This window comes from Drosophila grimshawi, unplaced genomic scaffold (assembly GCF_018153295.1).
Source record: "Drosophila grimshawi isolate 15287-2541.00 unplaced genomic scaffold, ASM1815329v1 contig_848, whole genome shotgun sequence".
NCBI lineage: Eukaryota > Metazoa > Arthropoda > Insecta > Diptera > Drosophilidae > Drosophila > Drosophila grimshawi.
The window spans coordinates 18,587,481-18,610,000 of NW_025063692.1; the positions used below are offsets into that span (position 1 = coordinate 18,587,481).

The 22,520-nt window shown below is 39.5% G+C and overlaps 2 protein-coding genes across 2 annotated transcripts; both read left to right on the forward strand.

The window, feature by feature from the left end:
• The first annotated feature begins 677 nt into the window (after positions 1-677).
• LOC6565477 lies at positions 678-4,996 on the forward strand. Its single transcript, XM_001991523.1, has 3 exons — positions 678-728; positions 2,196-2,563; positions 4,288-4,996. The coding sequence occupies exons 1-3, from the start codon at positions 678-680 to the stop codon at positions 4,994-4,996; spliced, it is 1,128 nt and encodes a 375-aa protein (XP_001991559.1).
• A 4,743-nt stretch (positions 4,997-9,739) lies between these two features.
• Positions 9,740-16,928, forward strand: LOC6565476 (chromatin modification-related protein eaf-1). Its single transcript, XM_001991522.2, has 3 exons — positions 9,740-10,153; positions 13,703-14,115; positions 15,279-16,928. The coding sequence occupies exons 1-3, from the start codon at positions 10,133-10,135 to the stop codon at positions 16,699-16,701; spliced, it is 1,857 nt and encodes a 618-aa protein (XP_001991558.1). The 5' UTR covers positions 9,740-10,132; the 3' UTR covers positions 16,702-16,928.
• The last annotated feature ends 5,592 nt before the right edge of the window (positions 16,929-22,520 follow it).

The window sequence follows — 22,520 nt, forward strand, 5'->3', positions numbered from 1 at the left end:
ATTAAGCTGTTAAATACAAATGGGCAAATAACTAATACTTTTGGAGAGTAATTATGCATGTTATAACAAGGCAATAACTAACTAATTATTACTATATTCATTGGTATTCAGATGTTCAGCTGAGAGTTTATTTGGGCCAATGACAATTTTGACTGTATGCCGGTCATATTAACTATTATGAGATAACATAATTCCAATTAATTTGAATGAAGTAATCTTTCCTTAGTAAAGGTCACATTAATTAGCAAAAAATTTGGACATTAAAAAAACATATCACTTTCACTTAATCAATTATTTTTTTAAAGGGTTTTAGTTTGAACATTTTTATCAGCAGGTGAACTCAATAAGGCAGCATCCGTTCTAATACCAAAGCCTTTGCGTCAAGTTGTAAAACCCTCTTTTGAAATCGATTTATATTTTTGTCTTAAAATAAGATTCAATATTTGTATTATTGTGATCATTTGGTTACTAATTATCGACCAGTAGTCTTTGTCTTTGACATTATAGCATCCAAAGCTTGAAACTCAAACCCGGAACCTACAATATATATATATATATCTAGTTATATGAACGTTAGCTTAATGGAATTTCCACCCATTTCCCTGTAACTTCAGCAACTGCATCGATTAGCCATAGTACATGTTCTTAGACCGCCCATTAGGCAGATTGTGACAGACATGATTGATTGGCATGACCCTACTAGCATTGCTAGTTCTTGTCATTCGCGAGTATGTGTCTTAGGTCTTTTGTTTTGTTTTTGTTTTTTCTTCAGGGATAAATACTAAACCACTCAAATTATTCAAGCAAATTATAACGATGGCAATTGCCAGTCAATCAGTTCATTGTCCACTCTGTCATTAATCAAGCTGCATTTGCATCTGAGCGTCAAACGTGTGGCCAAGCCGATCATTACCAGCTGCCTCGGCCAAAATAATTAGAGAGTAGCTCCAATGTGGCGCACGCATCCATGATGATGATTACGCTGATGCTGCCGCAGTGAATGCTGCTTCACATTGTGTGCGACAATGTGGCCAAAATTGCAACTAGTTTTTTGAAGTTTTTTTTTTCACATCATTGAAAATTGCACAAAATGCAATATTTGGCTACCGCACATTGGGCCAGATCTTCTATTTTTTACTTGTAATACATTCGAAAATTTTAGTTACTCAATTGTAATACGGCATTTTTGAAAGCCATCATCTATATAATAATTATACAATCTTTTACACTAATGCCCATCCTAACCGCCTATATATGAAAAAATTAATATTATAACAATTTCTTTTGCTTATTACAATTTCTTTTGCTTGATCACCATGTTCAGTACTTATATTCGACATATCTTTTCAATTAGTTTACATAATTAGCATTCTGGTTTTAATCGAAAGCCACATATATTTTAACAAGCACAAAGTTTCCTGTCTCTTTAACCACACAATTAAGCCGAACAAACTTATAATTTTTAGGAATTTGTTATTCTTGTGCAATGATTTTCCAAATAGTTGATTAAAATATTAAATTACTCCCAAAAAAATTTGGAAAAAAATTGCTTCTGGACCAGTGTGCACTGAGACGAGTGCAGTGTTCGCTACAAATCGAGTCCGCTGAATGTTGATTTCGGCTAACCGAATGTTTTGTGTTGAATGTTGGGGATGTTGCAATCGGAATCGTCTTGGAATTTGTGCGTGTATGCCGTGACAAATAGCCGTTAGTTTTGGTCAAGATTTTTAGAAAGGTGCACCGGCTTATCAGAGCTTCGGGCTGGCCTTGTGCCGTATTGGCCAGCTGGAAAATCTCCCACTAAGCGAGGGAATTGTTTCGTTCCTCTCTGATCTGATAGGATTGGATTTTGTCTTGTCTGCTCAGCTCTGGATGCCAGTCAAGCGATAAGCGAAAATTTCTCGATTTCAGCATTGATATTGTCCATCGTCAAGCAGCACATTTAGTTGTCAGCCATATAAAAACTCAATTAAACGCATCACTTGGCCGCATGTGGGCGTGTCAGCGAAAGGCAAAAAAAAAAAAAAACTAAACGAATAGAAAACAGCCTTTCACCGCCAAAGCCAACGATGCAGCTAAAATTTTAACTATGATATAACGAGCAACGTAATAACTTGCACCTCTTGCTGAATAATAACCTTCTAAAGCCAGCATATTCCACTTTTATTCCATCCTTTCATCTTTTATTTTTATAGCAGCAACTCCCTCTTCTCTGGACACTGGTGGCCGTGCTGCCAGCGATCAGAGCGGTGTTGACGCCTACGCATGGATTTGACGATGACAACACACCAATTCAGCTGAGTCTCGAAGACCTGGAGCGTGAGCATGACAAAGAGCATGAGCATCGCTATGATCTCAATCGTCCACCGCTGCTTCCAACGCGTTACGCGTGGCATCCGAGCGTTGCCGCTAGCGTGCCACCTAGCTACGTGCACGATGCCGCCCAGCTGGAGCAAGTGGAGCAACTGCGCCAGCTGCATCAGCAGCATCAGCAGCTTAGCGCTGGCTATGCGCTGCCCACCCATCTGCCAGGCGGTCTTCTGCTACTTCGCGGCCCCAATGTGTAAGTATGCATGAAGCTTTTGCACGAGCTTTCCGCGCTTTTAGAGCTTTTAGCATTGACACAAAGCTATGCAACTTTCAATTAAAGTTTAGCTTGGACATTAACACTACAAAGCTTTGGTAACTTTGTCTTCAACGCAAGACATAAGCTTCTTCAATGAGTAATACCGATGGTTTTCATGAGTTTATATTTCAAATCAATAATAATTCGTACGAGTACATCGTACATTTTTCTGATAATATCATTTTCATTTTCTGTATGAAACCTGTGCTTATTTGATATGAAACTAAGGGAAATTAAATAACCTCTCCCAAAGTATAAACTTGTATATGTAGTCATATCGTAGACATAAATAAAAGCAACAGAAAAGTGCTCGATATACGATTTAATACTGGATTGACTTATAGATGTCAATTTCTAATATTTGAAAAAAAAAAACAAGTTCTTAGATGTGCCTTTGAAAGAACGAGTTGATTTAAAAAGTACATCGAATTCTTGAAATTACTTTTATTGTATTATTATTATTAAAGCGAAATGTATTTTGAAACGGCATTCGTTTCTCTATAAGTCTAGAAATGTTCCCCTAATCACAATATAATCGCTTAATTGGTTTTTGTTTTTTAATTACATGAATGTGAATACATAATTTGGATAGAAAACAACTTTAAAATGTTAGCAGCAAATTTGAGTTATCTAACTTCCCTTGGAAAAGAAAACAGGTTTCACATAATTGTTCTTAAGAACACAAAAACAAAATAAAAACAAATCCACGGTTATTTCCATACAAGCTTAAATTGTAAGTGCTAAAATTAAAATTATAAATTATCTCAAGCTTTTCGATTCGAAGCCTTTTTAAATGAACAACTTCAAGCTTGGTGACACATCACATTTCACAATTCTACAATTGTGAACAGTTTCTTTTTTTAATGTACTGTCAACTTATTTAGATATCTCTTCAAGAATCCTTAATGTTTATGCGAACACAGACATACAATTCTATTAAGTGGATTTATACAAAATCTGTGGAACACGCCAAATTTGGACATATAACTAATGTGAACTTTCTAATAACATACTTTTCCTTATGCACGAAGTTCGGAGTTGAATGAGACCTTCAGCTTCATAGGCTCCATTACCAACATAATTATAATTGAAACTTGACCAAGAAAGAGTGTAGAAAAAAAACCGGAACAAGAAACACAAGTGGCCAATGGACGGACACTTTGCGGTGTTGCTGTCTGGCGTTTGAATTGTGGTTTGCTACAAATTGCCGTGTGGCAAGCATATGTCAATTGAATTGGCAATTGTGGCTGTAAATGAGTGTGGAAATTACGAGCGTAATCAGATGTCCCTAAAGATACATTTAGACAAATGCCGGTATTAGCCTACATCTAATTCCACACTATAGATTGATAGATATATAGATAGTTAGATGGTTAAAGTACTGGTGGGGGTGGATGTTGAAATAAACTCCAGTTTCACTCACGACTGTTGCCGCCGTTGGCTTCCGACAAATGGCAGCAGTGATTGCCATAATAAATAGCAGAGATTAGATAAGAGCAGCTCGTTAAGTCACGTCTTTCATTCTGTTCACTCTGTTAAGAGCTCCCTCACTTTCTCTCTCTCCCTCTCTCTCTCCCTCTCTCTCTCTCTCTCTCGCTCTCTCTCTCTCGCTCTGTATCTCCCACTCTATTAACGTCTCTTTCTCTGTCTATTGGTCTCAGCTCACCAACGCAAGCAACAATTGCTACGACCGCAGCAGCAGCAACATCAGCAGCAACAAAGACGCGAACGCGACTACTTCAACCCATTGTGCCCTTTGATCTGGACCTGCAGCTTCAGCTTAATGGTGTGCAATATCTAAGCGGCAATGAGCTGATTGCTCCCACAGCACCACAGTTCCTGCCACGTCCCATACCAAGACCAGTGCCCCGCCCCCAGCGACCAGCGTACGCCTTCCTACAGCAGAGGCAGCCGCCGCATCAGCCGTTTGCCACACAAGTGGCCCTGCCTCCATTGCTGCTGCAACAGTCCAAGCAGTTTGCCTACGCGCCACTGGCACAACGCAACTATGCGACTGCCACTCGCATTCCGCTGCCCTACCCGCCCAGCTTTGTTAGCATTACGACAAGACGACCGGCGTCTGGTCGTTACGCCACCAGCTATTCGAAGCCGTTCCGGCCATCACAGCCGGACTTCACGCCGGATCTGTTTGCCGGACGTGACTCTAAATCGCTGCTGGAATCGTACATACCCAGCTGGGAGGTGTTGCGCCTGTACAAGGAGCACCAGCACCGACCACTGCAACGCCACACCTTGGCCTATGCCAGGCCCGGCCTGCGGCTCTTCAAGCGCGACTCCCAACTGGAAAGATTGCCCCAGCGCAGTCGGATCGTTAAGAAGTCCCTGGACAAACAAGTGATGCCGCAGTAGCTGGCCAAATTAGCCACTTGAATTTAGTTTGTACTTGGCGATTGCATTTCTACATATGTATATATATATATATGTTTACGTATATAAAATTAAATTTTTTTTTTACTGTAATAATATTTTATCTAAATATATATGTTTGTATTATTTATTAAAGCACACAAATTAAAGCTCATCTTTAAATGAACAAATATTGCAACACGATTATAAATATAGATATGAAGATGAAGATGATTCTGAGAGATACTTATCCAATCAACAGAATCGGACACTTGGGGCTTTGGATTACTGATCCTGCTCCAGATAAAACTGTTAATATTTTACAGAATCGTATATGCAACCGTTCGGTTGTTGCAAACATGCTCACAACTTCACAATCCGCTTTTTATCATTGAGGAAATTGCTTAAGCGGCCTAAAATGCTTATTTAAGAAGTCACATTTAAAATTGTCTTTTTCTGCAAGCCAACTGGTTAGTAACTAACTGTGTTTGATGTTCATTTAAACGTATGTCACATGCCACATGTCACATGTGTCATACCGATCAGCAAGTGTTGTTGTTATTTTGCGCTGTGATCACTGATCACATAATAGGCCATGTCCCGTCTCCAGTGTCCCGTCCGTGCTATTTAAAGCCAACCGATTCAAGCGACAATCCAAATGAAAGATGCGACTTTAGCGTTTTAGTCAATGAGCCGCTGCTGATGTAATCGCGTCCATAAACCAAACAGCTACCAATAACAAACAATTACATTAGCCCCAGCAGCAGCAGACGTCAGCAAAGCTGCACCTAAGTCAACGTCGACGTCGCAGTCGCAGTTGACGCCGAATCGCATCGTAGCGAGGAGATGCTGCAAAATTATGATTTGTGTGGCAGTGTGTTTGTTGCATCGCATATTGCATATTGCATGAAAGTCCGCAAGTGTACAATTTATGCAAGTAGGAAGCGCCGAACCGTTGCTGCCGACAACAACAACACTTGTGGCACCACCTCGCCACATTTTGGGCTGTTAATGAAGTTGCCACAAAGTTGGCTGCCACTGCCGAGGGCCTAATTGTTGCATTGTCTGCTGCGGTTTGTTTACCATCAATTAAATGTGAATAGTATATTTAAACATAGGATGTTTACTCTGCCCAGTTTCCGCTCATCATCGCAAGACATGACCAAAGAACTGTGATTATGATAAGTAGATAGGTGGATAGATATATGTTTATGTGGCGTCAGTGTTGCATTTATATTATGCGTTGCATTTCCTACTTTGTTAGAGCTGAAATCTTTTCAACATAAGCAAAGCATAAGGAAAACAGCTTCTCGTAGAAGGACGTAAATGCAATAACCACCTCAATACAATTTGTGAATGAAATGAAACAAATTCTGGTATTATTAATAAAAACGATTAAGAGTGTACTAGCCAGGGATTGGGCGAGGTACCCTCAGTGTAATTATCACGTAATCACAACAACGCAATATCTTCGAATGTACACTTGGGGCAGTAAATAGCTGCCGCACTTAAAACCACCTCATACTTATATAAAAGTTGGCAATCCTATAAAAGGAGTAACTTGAATTTATAGATATTACACATCTGTATGTATAACGAGCAGATGTACTCTTGTACGTGCATATTGCTCCTTAAATAATATGCAAATAATATAATGTACAAACATTCCACTAATGACATAAGTGATCTTCACTATCAAAGATCAGACGTATCAGCTTCCATCTAACCTGTGCAGTTACAACATCCCAATTGGCAATGCAAAAATGCAGAAGTAAACTGGTTTGTACCGCAACTATGCCATTATCTTTTTAAAACCCATTTCATCTGCAGTTAATTGAATTAATTATTTTGCAAAGTGTTCAGCATTTAGTGGACTTGACGACGTTAAATTTGTTCAATTTTTAATTCGTGCAATTAGCTACAACTTGTTGTTTTTTTTTTATTATCGTTCGCTACTCATTTTATTTCTTACATTAGATATGTCCGGTTTAACAATAGAAACATATAACGAATCAAAAATTATATTCATTAAAAAGTATTCTCTGTCAAAGTTTTCCTTAAAATGATTGTTCTTCTTGCAAGAAGATCTTAGTTTTTTTTTTATTTGAGTTTTTTATTTGTTTTTTGAAATGTAGTTAAACCACTAATAACTAATAAGATTTACCCGTTTGACCTTGTTTCAATACCTATGCATACACCCGCCTGACTCTGCTAACAATTGCCAAATCCATAGATAACGATTATCTTATGACCTTGCAAAATCCAAGGGCCCGCTCCAGATGTTCCACAGCTTTCAAATGCATGCATATGAGCATAATGGGGAATTCACCTTCGGTTCGAATCGAATGCAGGCCGATTGCTGCCGTTGTTCAATATACAAATATTTTTTATTTATTATTATTATTATAGTTAATGATGTTTATTAGTAATACGCTTTCGATTGGGCATATCTACAATGGCATCTGTTTTACATCATTTGTATTATTATTGTTACGGTTTCAATTTACAGAAAATAAAATAAATAAAGCACAACATCTAAAATAGAAACAGCTTTGGTTTGAATTAATAATATCCACAATATTGGGTAGGGTGACAAAGGGTCGGTGTTTGGCCTCTGGTTTTCAAGAGCTGCTGACAAGCATAAAATTTAAATCACATGGGCAAAGCCCCCACGCCAACCTTCTGCAAATGGGCGGGTATGCTGCATTATCATTGCCGCCTATTATGATATATTATTATTAGGCCCAAAGACTTTCAACGCATCTTCGTCATATGTGCGCGTCAAATGAAAAAGAGCATAATAAATAGTATTAATAATAATGACAGTGACGTCTTATTGGATACGACAGACTGTGGGCTTAAATGATGAGTTAGCAAATGGTTACTCAGATTGTAAATGTTGGCGGAAGAGGAGGGGTACAGCATTGGGCAACAGGGCAACCCACTGGTTGATCAACATCTCCATTGCTATTTATTCCCCTATCGATGTGATCAAGGCGAATTTGTGAATGAATAAAAAGCGCAAGCCAAAATAATAAGAAACAAATAAAAACACAAACACAAACTTTCAAACAATGTAGCCAATTGCCGATTGTCGATTGCGAAGGGGCGCGTGATATTCGATGTTTTTCTTATTCAATTTGTTTTATTTCTTTCCACGTCTTTTATCCCTTTTTAAATATTTTATTGCCATTATCGTTATCGCGACATGGTGTTGTTAATGTTGTTGTTGCTAATGTTGCTGATGTTGCTGATGTTGCTGATGTTTTAGCTGGCACTGAATGTTGATCAAAATGTATTACAAAACTGACAAAACAGTTGTGCGTTAGCAGTTTGCCGTCATTGTTATGCCATTTCACTTTTGCACGTAAACACAGGCGCCAACAGCCCAAGACCCAAGACCCAAGACCTAAATCTCAAAAATCTTAAATCCAATCCCACAGCTCTTAATGCGCCAATTTAATTGCCACTTGCAAAGATCGCGATGCATGCAGCTCGCTTGTCTCTGAGCGTTGGCTCTGCAATTGTTTATATGCAAATTTCGTTTCGATTGGTTCAGGCTCCGTCGTTGGGCTGGTTGGCTTTGTGTAAGCCACGGAGCTCGTAATGGTCATAATAATAAGCATAAAATGTATTCATCTAAAATGAAAGGTCTCCCAGACTGAATCGCTTGAGTGACTCTAGGTGACTCTCGTATACCACGCAAATCGTTGCGCCAGTTTTATTTTTATTTTTATGACTTTGAACTTGAACTGAGCTAACAAAAAGTGGTTTATTTTTCTTTCAATTCTTTCTAAAAGAAAAAATGTTGTAAGATGAAAGGAATCAAATAGATGAAATGTGAAGACAACAATGATGCAAGTAGGCAAGGTCAATCGCTGAATAAAAATGCTATATTTGTTTTGTATTATAACTTTGTGGTTGTTTGTCAGCAGTTGTCTATATTTGAATTAATATGTTGTATTTCTTATCCACTCTAACCATTGTCTACTATCTGATTTACCATACCAAATTCTTATTGGCCTTATCTTCCTAATTATTAATATTAATAATTAACTTTGACTTCATTTACATTTCTCAAATATATTATTTTTCTTTTAAGATTAGAGAACTCTGCTAGCAGATAACTACTGCATCCAATTGGGCATACAATATAAGTTCTCATTTCAATTAGTTATCAAATGTAGTTCATAATCTTATGTTCAGAACTATCTGCTGGACGTGTCTCATCTAAGTCATATTGCTCAAGTTTATTTTTTTTGCGCCAACATATTACAGATCAGGTTTTTAGATATATATATATATATATATTTATATGTATACGTTTACCTCTTTGTTATGAAAGACGTATAAATTAGACAAGTAGCATTCTAGCATTGAAACGAATCTGAATTAACGGAATCATTGCATTTGTTATTGCTACTATTGCAGCAGCGTCTGGAAACCTAGACACACACCGAAACACACACACACACCGACACACACACACACACACCGACACACACACACACACACCGACACACACATTCGCATGGTATTAGTGCTAGTGAACTCGTCCATTGCTCGTTCCGCACGTTCCCGCTGGCTGACTGACTGGCCAACTGACTTGAACTTGCTGCAACGAAGACGCTGCTGACTGTGGCTGCTGCTGCTGTTGCTGCTGTTGCTGTTGTTGTTGTTGTTGTTGTGACTGTTGCTGTTGCTTCGTCTTTGGCATAAAAACCAAGCGCGCGGCCTGCGCCAGCCACAGTTAATCGCGCGACTTTTGAACGCCTGCACCGTATGCCGAGAGTTTGGCACGCAACGAGCAAGTTTCCCACCATTGACAGCATCTTGTTGGAATTTTGTTTTTTTTTACTGTTTTGTATTATTTTGTTTTAATTTTTTGTTTGAAAGTGGGCATTGATTGTGTTCACTTGTGTAGACTGGCATTTAGCAAATGTAACTGTGCGAAAAAGCAATTAATTCGCCAACCAAGTGAGACCCCAACTCAATTACAATCTATCAGATAAATACGTACTGATTTATACTACAGACTCGTCTCAGCGAGTGCATTTGCATGTGTGAAAATTAATATTTAAATGTGCATTGTCTGAGTTCGTCGTCTGCAGCAAATACGAGCATAAATCTCTGGAAACAATGAGATTATCATTGATATTGGTATGTATTTGTACGAGCAGGAAGCTAAGCCATTCAGTACTTGCATAATCAAAGCCGCAACCCAGACACAATGCGGAAGAGCCACCAAAGGTGTGTCGTCCATAGACAGCCCAAAAAAAAAAAAAAAAAAAAAAAAAAACAATCACAACATTCAATTTGTGCCCATCAACAGTTTATTTACAAATTGGGTATAGCCGAAGGCCAATTAGAAGTTTTCTTATGTCAATTTTGTGGCTTGCAATTTGATTGTGCATTTGCAATTTGTGTGATTCGAAAGCGGTGTTGAAGGCGTGGCTGGCCACCGAGCACACAAATCGCTTCCTACCACAACTCCTTGTGCCGTCATCCGTTGACTGTTCAATTAATTTGCATGGCAGTCGCTGAGCCGCTGAGCCGTTGAGCCGCTGAGCCACTGAGCCCGCTTGGCCAGCTGCAAGATGTGTTTCACTTTTGTGTTTTATGCCACGTAATGGCTGCCATGGAAAGTGTGCACAGTGGGAGTTGACAGCAGCTATATATATATATATATATATATATATATATATAGACACATTCGCATATGTGTTTATGATATGTGGTGTGTGTTTGAACTGTTCGAGTGTGCGACAGTCTTAGCCGGTCTTTGACAACAGTTCACTGATCCTGATTGTGATGTTCGAATGATTTTTTCTTTTGTTTTTTGTTTTTGGTTTTTTGTTTTTTGTTTTTATGTAAGCTTGCAGAACATTGGCCTTTATATAGTCCAATAATATGAACGGTAGCTATGCCGTAAGTTGTGGGATTCAACTTTCATATCAACTACTGATACCGGATAAACATCAATTTGCACAACTTGTTGTTTTCCATTTGTTTAGCAATGTGCACAATCGACTTTCAGCGGGCCATTTTGCATGTTTCCCCCCCCCCCTCCAATGTGCCATACAATGTAAACGAGCTGTAAACAAACAAAACGATGACAACTAAAGCAACAGCAGCAGCAGCAGCAGCAAATATATGTGTAACTTGGAAATGATACAAAGCTTTTATATCATCGCTTGGCTGACCTCTGAACTCAACTCAAGTGAAGATGCGTCGCCATTGCCCTTGTCTTTGTGCCAATGTGTGTGTGTGTGTGTGTGTGTGTGTGTGTGTGTGTGTGTGTGTGTGTGTGTGTGTGTGTAGCTCTCTGTAAGGTAAGGCGCCTGCGGTTTTGGCCTCGTCAAAAATCAGAGTAAGACATCTGATTGTTCCATTTCCAGTTGCCAGCTGCACGTTAGCAGTTGCATGCACATATTTGTCCACTAATTGGGCCAAAATGCTGGCTATCAAAATATATTAGGCAGATCTCTCAACTATTTTTTATGGATTGCCTAACAAACGTGGCCACAACAATCATTTACGCAAATGCGACGACGCTTCGTGCCGCTTGTTGTAATGAGAACTCGTTTGCCACTGCCGTGGTGCGGCTGCACTCTGGCTGTGGCATGTGGTTGTGCTATTATATAAAGTTAATACAGCTTTTGGTGGAGAGTTGCCGGCGGGCAGGCGCAGGACTAAGCATACAGTGGAGCTATCAAAACTGCTCGGCCACTTGACTCTCATTGTTGTTTAATTTACATTTTATTGTTATGGTTTTGTTATTTTTATGGTTTTTATTTTGTTTTTCGTTGCATCATTCAGCAAAACAACAGCTGACGACAAACAGCATAAGCATGATGAACTTACAACTAATTTGCACGCGTTGCGTGGCGCCTGCGGCAATAATTTCTTCCTCTTCTTCTTCAGCAGCGGCTGCTGTTTGTTGTGGTCGCTGTTTAGAGACGTGCGCGTGTCGTGCCCCAAGCGATCACTTCGATCACGACTCATGCCATACACAGTTGCTTAATTTGCAACAATTGCTCTAAAAACAATTGCTTCTTTTATGTGTGAAATTTGCTATAAATTTTCGCAACATTTTTCCGAGCTTGCGACAATTGTTGATTGCAGTGCAGCACTAAAAGAAGGGCAAAAGTGGTGGATGGGGGATATGGGGAGGAATTGGCAATTCACAATGTTCTGCCTGAGCTGTTTGATAATGTTACTGGCACATTCTGCAAAGTGAAAGGCAGCAATTACAGAAACAGCACCGATTTTATTAAATAATTATACAAAGTTTCTTTATTTTTTTTTTGTCTGACAAAACATATGTCAATGTTACCACTGCTGACTGGCGGGGGTGGAGGGGAACTGATGCTGGACGCATTATATAAAGCAGCCAACATCATATCAACAAAGATCACATAAACTCGCATGTAAGCGAAACCCGTCGACTTCCTCAGCACAACACGCCCCCTCGGGCCACAGCCACAATGCCAACGTTTGACAGAAATTATTTCTGTTTTTTTTTGAGCATTTTTGTTTTGTGTTGTGGCTGCTGAGTCTCAGGTGCGCCCGTACAGCAAGTAAACGAAAGTCTACAAAATAGTCTTCCTGCTTAAAGTAGCAGCCAAACACGAGCACACCACAACCAACTGCAAAAAAAAACACACACACACACACAAAGAAAAAAAACAGTAAAATGTTAGTAACAACGTATAGCGCACTATTAAATTATGTATGTATCTTTAATCTGGATGTCTTGAGTCGACTTGACACACTGTCCCAGTTTCGCATTTATCGTCGCTGTAATTGAGTGACAAAAAGCAATTAAAATGTACTACGATAGTGGGCTGGCTGGCTGTAAGATATTTAACTCGCAGCTCCCTCGTACAAAGTGTTGAAATTATAATCAACCAAAACAGGAAGTTACAAGAAAAACAAATTTACGCAAATTTTCATTTTCTAGTGAGTTATTATATATATATTTAAATCAAATTAAACTAATTAGACTATATTTACCGACTAGGTGGCATTTGTAAGAAAAGGGAAATATTTATGAAGCTATTTTAGAGCTCTTATTAACGTATTGTTGTCGGTCAAGAAGCACTTTGAAAGAACGTTAGTCACTTAATAAGTACTATAAAATAAGTAGTATAAAAAACTTACGCTCTTCAGTTTAAAATATTGGCAAGCACATAGATAAACAAAAGACTTAGGACACGATGTTGCTCCATTTCCAAGGAACTATCATCACAACAGTCAACTTCATTTGCCCAATCAAAAGCAATCACTTAATTAATGCATATTTTCAATAAAAATCTCAGCTATATCATAGATGAAATGTCAAATTTCATAATTGTGTCTGTTTGTTGTTGTTGTTGGTCGGCATGAGCTGTACAATCGTTAGCTGAATTTATTATGGGTGCTGAAAGCATCGTTTTGAGTATATTGATTTTAGTTGGTTGGCTTTCTGAATCGAGACCATTCGATAGCCGAGAGCATAAACAAAACAAAAGAGGTTTTGGCGCAATCGCAGCGCCATTCGCTGGCGCCTCACCTTGATCCAAAAGTTTGAGACAAAAGTGCCAGCAAACAAAAGTCTATACGTATCTATGGCTCTAGTAACACACATCGGCTTGGTTTGAATGGCTTTTGACGAGTCTCTACTATATTTACCAGCCTTTTTTGCATCCTTCTGTTTTCCCATTGCAGTGCATGCTGAGCGCGGCGCTGTGCTTGGTGACCGCCTTGGGGCAGCCCACGTCCCCCACAAAATCATCGGCCAGTGGCTATCCCAAGAAGGTGACCACACTGAAGAAGCGACCCACAAAAACGCCTGGTATCACAACACTGGGCTCGTCCTCCTCAGCCAGCGGACATCCACCCACAACAAAGCCAAGCAAACCGCGCGTCAAGATTGCCAGCAAGACGACAACGACAAAGCCGCCATCGCTGGCCGCTAGCTTTGGCAATTTGCCCGCTGATGATCTGGAATTCATCAAAGAGCTGGACAAACAGTTCAAGCTGCACGGCAGCAAGATCAAAATCAAAGTGGAGCGTGATAATTCAACCAGCAGCAACGCCGACGGAAAGACCAGCAAGCGCACCATCGACGGCGAATTGGGGTCAGTGACTTTTCTAATGTAGTGTGGTAGTGATAGCCGGTAGTGCTCTTTGGAGGTGCTTCGAACCAGTTCCCCATTTAATTGTGACCTCATGGTGATTTGCTTTAAGCAAGAAAATTGCTTTAAATTTCAAAAACCAGCCGTTTATATGCGCAATTTTAAAATTTAGAAGCGCCAAATAATTTTTAAAAAAATATATAACATTTATGAATGCTCGAGTTGATCGAGTTTGACTAGAAAATACCCTGAACCCAAATGCTGTTAAATTCATTAAATGTATCTTTAAAAGGCTTTGCAGACTCAAATGTAAGCAGGTGTGGAAGGAATCTCATTTCTTACTGTCGAAGCTGATACTTAAGGGTAAAGAAAACTAAGCCAGGTTTTTATTCACCAACCCAAACTGAAATCTCCGACTTGCCACAAGAGCGTGCCCGCAAATTTGTTGCATATATGTATTTATACTCTGAACCCAGTTTATAAATACATTATGGCTTGCTGATAGTAGTTTCTTCCATATGAAAATACGTTTTGGTTAACAAAATGTGTGCTTCTTATCAAATTGGATATGAATGTACTTTAAGGGGTATTTTGCCATTATTATACCCTTATTACCAAAGTTTATAAAAATGATGAAGAGATCCACAAATAAGATTTAGTTTCTTAACGAATTTTTGTGTTTATCTTCCTATTAAAAATAAAAGTTAGGACCAATTGAAAAACAAAGATTGCGGAAATTCATTTATGCAAGTTTTTAAGCTATTTAGTCTCAAAAGTATTATGTCAGTATTAATATGACATTAACATATCTTCCGTATCTTGAGTTACATCACTCATATTACTCGATATCTTTAAATACGAGTTTGGCAAATCTTTCATGTTCAAAATCCTTTGTGAGGTGTAAAAAGCAACAAAATAATAAACAAGTTATGTATTTTGATATAAATGTAGAAAAATATGAAATATATTTTAATGCAATCAGATTAACATCACATTTTAACATCATGATTGACTTTTTACCATAAAAGTGAATGGGAACCGGTTACCGAATGGCCTTTCAAGATCTTCCAATGAAAGCGAAAACTGCAACAGACGCAACATTTAATGAATTGTTCTTCAGTTCTTCAGTTCTTCAGTCAAAATGATAATGCTCTGTTTTTCCACAGCTATGGCTACTCGCATCAGGGATATGACTACACACCGCCCAAGTTCATGTTCTACCCGTACTCGCAGCACGATATACCCGCCACGGAATCGCCCGATATTTATACGGGCTACTCGCAAGCGGATTATGAGCAGCCGGGATCTGCACATTCGGAGCAACAGGTGCCCATTCAGCATCAGCAGGTGACCAGCGTGACCATTGAGCCCTCCTATTCCTACGAACTGAAGCCACAAACCAGCTACGAAACACATCAGATGGCAGTGAAGGAGCCGCTACATCCTCATCCTCAACTCCACGCTGAGCAGCCGCAAATTGATTTACCCCAGTCGCATCAGCAGACAAGCGGCCCGGGACTCGATGCTGCTGGCTATCAAGAGCCGGTTATAATCCTGCGCATCCCGGGACCGGCGAAATATGCAGCGCATTTGCAAACGCTGCTGCAGCAGTATCTGGAAATACGTGCAGCGCAATATCTTCAGCTGCTGCAGGAGGTGGAACAGCGCAAGCATCATGATCAGCATCAGCACGAGGAGCTGTCCCCACCGCAGTCCTATGCCTCGGCTGAGCAACACCAGCCGGCCCACTATCATGCGGATGTGGACTTTGCCCATCAGGTGGCGGCAACACCGCAGCCCATCGAGTATGCGCCCATTGACGATGTGTACCAGGGCTACAAGGGTCGTCATCAGTCGCAGCCGCAATACGAGCAACCCGCTTCAGAGGAATATTACGTACCCACCAGCTATCAGCAGCAGCATCAGCATCAACATCAACAGCAACCAGCGTTCTACTACACTCAGCAGCAGCATCAGCAGCAGGAGCAGCAGCAGCACGAGCAGCAGCAGGCGCAATACGAGACAAGCTATCAGCCTCAGCTATATCTAATAGCGATGGGACCGCAGCATCAATACGCCAATGTGCCATCGGCAGCGGGGCAGCAGCAACCCATTTATGTGCCAGAACATGAGCCGGAGTCAGCTGGTCACGAGCATGAGCATGAGCTGCCCACCACCGAAAACAATCCGCGACCCACACACACCAAGGTCATCTTCAAGCCGCAAAACACGGGCGCTGACTATGCTACCAACATGTATCCTATGCCCGCCATTCAATCATACGCCGAGGAGCACCACCATCAGCAGCAACAGCAGCAGCAGGCGGAGAGTGGTCATGCGGATCATGCGGCAACAACAGCTGCCGATTATCAGCCATCGCATGAGCCGGACGAGGCCATGGCCATTACGCAGCCGCCATATAATTACCATGCCCACGGCCTGAAGATGCGACAAGGAAAGCGGGCGGCCATCGCGGAGCAAACGGCCGATCATCAGCTGCAACAGATACGCGAATATGTACGGGAGAAGCTCGGCGCCGAGATGGGCTCGGCGGTTGAGTACAAGACGTCGCAGCTGCTGGAGGGTTAGATATTGTTAATATTATTATGTGTATGTACCATATAACTACATTGTTCGTTTATGTTTGTCTGTTGTTTTCTTATGTGGCCAGACATGTATATTTCATTAGTATTTATTCTGTGTTGGCAGCCCAACAATTGATTCCACTTGTTGGAAAGTATATCAGTTGCTTGCCTTATTTTCATCAACAAATTCGAATTCATTTCGCGTTGACATTATAATATCTTTCACATTCATGCCAAATTGTTTTTTATTATTGTAACTCCATTGGATTATTTGTGCCTTTTCTTTTATTTGGTTTCGCTAACAACAAAACATTGTGTTAAATATGTGCAATAATTAGTTTGTATTGATATGTGCTTTTGAATTTATATATAGTTTTGCACTAATAAAATATGTAAAATATGTGAAAGCGGTTTGTGTTTTTTTGGTCGTTATATACCATGTAAGATAGTTCAATTATTGGAAAGGGTATCCAATTGGCGAAATATGAAATTAACTAGTCAAATAACAACTGATTTCACTGGCAAAGCCACATGGGGGCAGTGCGGAAAGGCACTGCACATTCCTGCATCTTAACTTCATATAGAGGAAATTTGGCCACTCCCCTTTACGCCCTTCGCTGCTTGTGGAAAATTAAAAAAGCTGAATTCTTCAGAGTAAAACAAAATTTAGTCTGACTACGAATGCACTATGGACAAAAAGTCATTTTTTATACTCTGACACCAAAGGTCAGTCTGTTTGTCAGTCTGTATGAACTAACGCAACTTTTTTCGACACCATGCTAGAGCTAGAGAGTTGGGCGGGTTAGGAAATCAATAAAATCAATTATCGGAAATCGTTAATTGCGTAATAATATAAAATTAAATTTGGAAGGTAAATGACCCGTGACCCTATCTAAATATCGCTAATAAAATGTTTGGTCACGCCCACTCAGATAGTGCAACTCGATAAGACTGCATATCTTCCACAATCTTAAAGTTAAACTCTCCAAACCTGAAACAGTAATTGCTGGTAACATCCTTAAGAGATCGACATGGGAATTTCCGTGCCACACTCACCATTTGAGTGAGTGATAGTTAGCTTAAGTAGGGTATCTTTTAGTCGACGAAGTGTGTTGCTAACAATTGCAGGTAAATAAATTAGCATGTACAGCAGACTAGTATGTGGTAATAAGTGGTATATGTTAGTCAGGCACTCACGACCAACAGCAAACGCCAATTCATTTGCTGCCTGAAAGCATGCCACATTGTTGCACATTGCACTTCGAATTGTCGCATTTTGCAGAAAGCAAAAAAACACCTCAAATGTACTTTTAATGCGGAACATCTATCGCCCAGGTGATCTTATGCAATTTGCAACGGTCACCCGGAAATCACGCATAAGACCGATTAAGCTGCACACACAATAAAATTAATTTGAAAATAATTTTGGCATTTCGGCTAGTTTTTTTCTTTCAACTTTTTATTTGCATTGCCTTAGTGTTAAATGCCAGAGTTTTGAAAATATATACATTGCACACAATAAATACAAAAATTCACATTTAAATAACAACATGTGGCAATCACGCGAAATTGCTGCCAAACGAACAGGAAATACAGAGAGCAGCAACCAAATTAAATTATCGTACAAATCGATTTTAGACACGGAGTTTAAGACTGAGTTTTCGATTTCAATTCAGTTAAGCGGCTTTCGGTGTGATTAAATTTCAGTTTTTCCGTATTTTTTGGGGATCGCATTTTCACACTGATTCGAACTGATTTTTTGGTCACCAGATAGATTCTGCATTTGATGAAATGCATTTTTTGATCAACTTCAATTTCAATTATTTGATTTGTTCTGCATCTGAGTTTAAGTATTTTATAAAAGTTTGGTTTATTTTGTTTTGCATGAAACTAAAGCAATTTCTGAATGATTTCTCATTCGATTGCAGTTCATTGTATAGATGGAAAACAATGTTCTAGAAAAATATATTTGCACAGTTTTCCTGGGCCAACAAGTTTAGTTATAATTCGCTCAGTTTAAGGCGCTTGGCAACTTTCACCTACATAATTTGTTTACTTAAGAGCGTCGTTTGTATGGCCAGCTTAGCCTGTTGCTACATCATTTAAATGAGTTTACGTAAAACTCAACTATGCAAACCAAACAATTAGCATAATCAGCTGCCGCAATGGACGGTAAATTGTGCCAATTTCTATAATTTTTCCTATTCAAATGCGGCAGTGGCAACGTTTTGTGGCTGGTATAGTAGCTCTGGCTGCATCTCGACTTTCCAGTCGAAAACATGCATATGTATGTGTGTATATTTTAAAATGCACACAAAATATGCAACATTTGCAACACAAGAGGCGCAAGCAACTTCCGCGCACAAAAAATGAGCTGCACTTCCAGATTTCTATCAAGCAGATGCAACTAAATGCATTTCCAATTGGCATCTGGATGCAGCCTTTATGGCCGCTATGCGTGCCAACAAACCAATCGTTTTGAAATTGAAAGTTTTCTTCCGAATGTTGATCGATTGGCCATTGCTGTCACGTTGGGCCACGTTGGGCATAGTGCACGGGCATATAGCCAAGATAGCGGCCCTGCCCATTACCCGGCCAGGTGGTCTGATATTTAACAAAAATTTCTCGCATGAGATAATTGCCATTAATGAAACGAAGCTGAAACAACTTTCAAATTATGATTCTGTCCCATTGTGCCCCATCTGAAGTATGGAGTATCATATGTGTTGTGGGCACTTCCGGAAGCATTGAGGACACCATAGATCCCAACACAAAACCGATTTAAAGGAAAGCAAATAGAGCTAGCATGTATAGCCCATAAAACATATAATGATCTAAATGCTGCCATAACAATGGACCCATAAAACACCGCTACAAAAACAACAATTCACTCACTTGCCTGCCAGCAGCAGCAGCAGCAGCAGCAAATTAATAACTTAAGCGTCAGGCCGAACACAAAACGTAACATTTTCCAACATTGTCCAAGCGTTGCAAAAACCGTTATACAGCACAGTGGCACAAACTCAGCTCGAATATGCCGAAAGAATTGACAGCATTCGCCATACCAGTCATTCTGCAGAGCGTTTCTATTTTGGATATTGATTTTCTTATGAAAATCTGATAGATTTCATTGAATTTCTTTCGGAATTGTTTCATGTTCCGCAGCTCAATATTCCATCCCAGCACTAGAACACAAAAAGCCCTGCGAGTCATTCAAAATTGATTATATTGGAGGAGTGCAAGTATCTTACTAACTTCATATAATAATAGTCTACTCGCTATTGATCTGACTTGTATTATTAACTCTATATAAATATATTATAGTTAATCTTAATAAATAAAATAATCCAAAAAAGTATAAAAAAAAGTAAGCCTAGCAAACTATACGAAAGCTGTGAGAATATTTAAATGAACTATTCTAGTTAATAATTGTTATTTATACCCAATTTAATCATCTACATTCATCACTAAATTGCTTAACAAATTTTAAGAGATTATTAATGTTTTATAAATAATTTATTTTGATTTTTTATAAAGTGAACTTACGGCTTAAATAGAACTATTCGCAGTGCTTTTACAGAACATGAAAACTTTCTATGGAGAATCTAATATGCACTCGGAAAACTAATCGAGCTAAATAAGCCGACTTACGAGCTGCATTAAATGGATTAAGCCACTGTGCACTCGTCACTCGGCCGTTGCCGCCAGTGCAACTGTTGTTGTTGGTTTAGGCCATATAACGCACATGCATTGCATTCAAGTATTCGCATTGGCAAGGTTGTTGATCTTCACATGTGGCATGCCCAGTCCCAGTTTCAGTCCCGTTGCCGCTTGCCGACATGCGAATATTGTGATTGTTTTGTTTGTTTGTGCTTGCTGCATTGGGAAATCGTTTTCGTTTTCGCTTCTATTATTATTTGCGGTTAAGTGTGGCAAATGCTTTTGCCAGAATATAAATATAAATCATAGCAACTTGTCGGTTAGCATGGGATAAACTTAAGTGAACAATGAACCCATTTCACCTCAGCCAGCTTATTTATTTATTGGCCACAATCGAAATTGTAATCTTGTTTTTAATTCCATTGGACAAGTGCATCACTATGTTGCAGTTGTTGCGAACAGCTGCGGTTGCGGCTGTTTAAGCTGACTCTGATAAAAATCATCATACATTTTTTGTGCAGCTCTTTTCTCTCCATTAATTACTATGCACCTAATCAGTGACCATGAAGAAACTGAAACCTTAAAGCGCATAGACGAAACATTGAAAAACAAAAACCATTTGCCCAGCCACTCGTTTATCTTGAACAATTTTTGCTGTTGATGTTGTGCGAGTGGTTGGCATGTGGTGCTGCAGTCTATTATAACTGGATAGTCTCATTGCAGTAACAGCTCAACAGCCTGTGGGCTACAGTTAAGACATATTTTAAGGAATTCATTAAATGTTAAATTTAAATGAAGAAATTTTTTAATAGATTTATGAAATTTATAAAAATAAATGGCGAAAATGGGAAAATATCTTAACCTTGATTTTTTATTTATTACTTGAAAAATATGAAATGTGCAAGAGCTCACTGGTTCATTAATCTTGTGTTCCTGACTTATTTACTACGTTTTTTTTAAATTTTACTTATCTCTCTCCCTCTCTCTCCTTTTAACAACATGTACTACTACGAGTACATCCTCAAAATCACTTTTTTGCTCCTATCAATTTTCTTAACCTCCTCAGTTTTACTATTAGTCTTTTCTCTCTCCCGAACGTGACAACATTAATAATTGGGTGCTTAGCAGGTATATAAATGTATATCTATTTTATATCTATCTATTCATTCATTTGGAGATTAGCTTATCATAAGAAAAATGCTAAGTCTGACATTGCAAATTACGGAGGAATTGCCAACCTATCAATTGTCATAAAATTCATATTAGATGACACAGTTGACCCTGTCCTTTTGTTGGATAAGTTTAATTGTTTGGGATTCCCTGCCTCGTAGAGGCAACCTTCTTTCATCCAATCGTAGCAAATTGAACGGACGCTAGATATGAGAGACGTCAGCATTTCATTGAACTGTATTTTCACTGTGTGTGCAGCTTATGGCTTAATTGGCCAAAACGAAATCGAAACCGACACTAAAACCAGTTAAACATTTGACATTTGATTTGTGTGTTTTTGCACTTGCTGTACTTACCGTAAGTTCGGGCTCATCACACCAGGCGTATGCGTTACGGTTCATAATTATATTCGAACAGATCACGCATACGCAGTGCGTTGAATAGCCGTTACAATTTGAATGTTTTATGGTAGAGGTGTTGAAGATTGCCGCCTTTGTTGCCTCAAAAAAGCGAATGTCTCCGTAACTGCACATCTCCCCTTCTCTCTCTCTCTCTCTCTCTCTGTCTCTCTCTCTATCGCACTCACTCTCTCGCTCTGTTTCGGTTGTGCTTTCTGAGTGTAACCAGCATGTTTTCTTTTGCGCACACATTCGCATAAATTTTCCGCTGCACCGGCAGCGTCATTATAAAAGCCTCGCCTTGCCAGCTCGGCGCAAACAATTCAAATCCAGTAACAGTCGCGAAATGATGTCCGCTATGTCAACGCGTTGTCGGTGCAAGAAGAGCCTACAGCAACTGAGCCTGAATCATCGGCTCTGCCTTGCCGCGGCCATGCTAATTGTAAGTAGTGCAATCGCAAGTGGTAACACCAAGTGGCAACAGAGCCTTGCTGCAAGCAACAAAGGATTTAAACAGTTGGTTTCGTTATTTTTTTACTGTGTGTGTGTGTATGTGTGTGTGTGCGGGTGCCTCAAGTTTGAATTAAAAAGTGAT

What these genes read in the sequence shown, in the direction of transcription:
- LOC6565477 (XM_001991523.1), top strand. Translation starts at nt 678, where the DNA reads ATGATTGATTGGCATGACCCTACTAGCATTGCTAGTTCTTGTCATTCG. An exon ending in CTAGTTCTTGTCATTCGCGA is followed by an intron (nt 729 to 2,195) that starts GTATGTGTCTTA and finishes TTATTTTTATAG; the next exon opens with CAGCAACTCCCTCTTCTCTG. An exon ending in CTACTTCGCGGCCCCAATGT is followed by an intron (nt 2,564 to 4,287) that starts GTAAGTATGCAT and finishes TATTGGTCTCAG; the next exon opens with CTCACCAACGCAAGCAACAA.
- LOC6565476 (XM_001991522.2), top strand. Translation starts at nt 10,133, where the DNA reads ATGAGATTATCATTGATATTG. An exon ending in TGAGATTATCATTGATATTG is followed by an intron (nt 10,154 to 13,702) that starts GTATGTATTTGT and finishes TTCCCATTGCAG; the next exon opens with TGCATGCTGAGCGCGGCGCT. An exon ending in ACCATCGACGGCGAATTGGG is followed by an intron (nt 14,116 to 15,278) that starts GTCAGTGACTTT and finishes GTTTTTCCACAG; the next exon opens with CTATGGCTACTCGCATCAGG.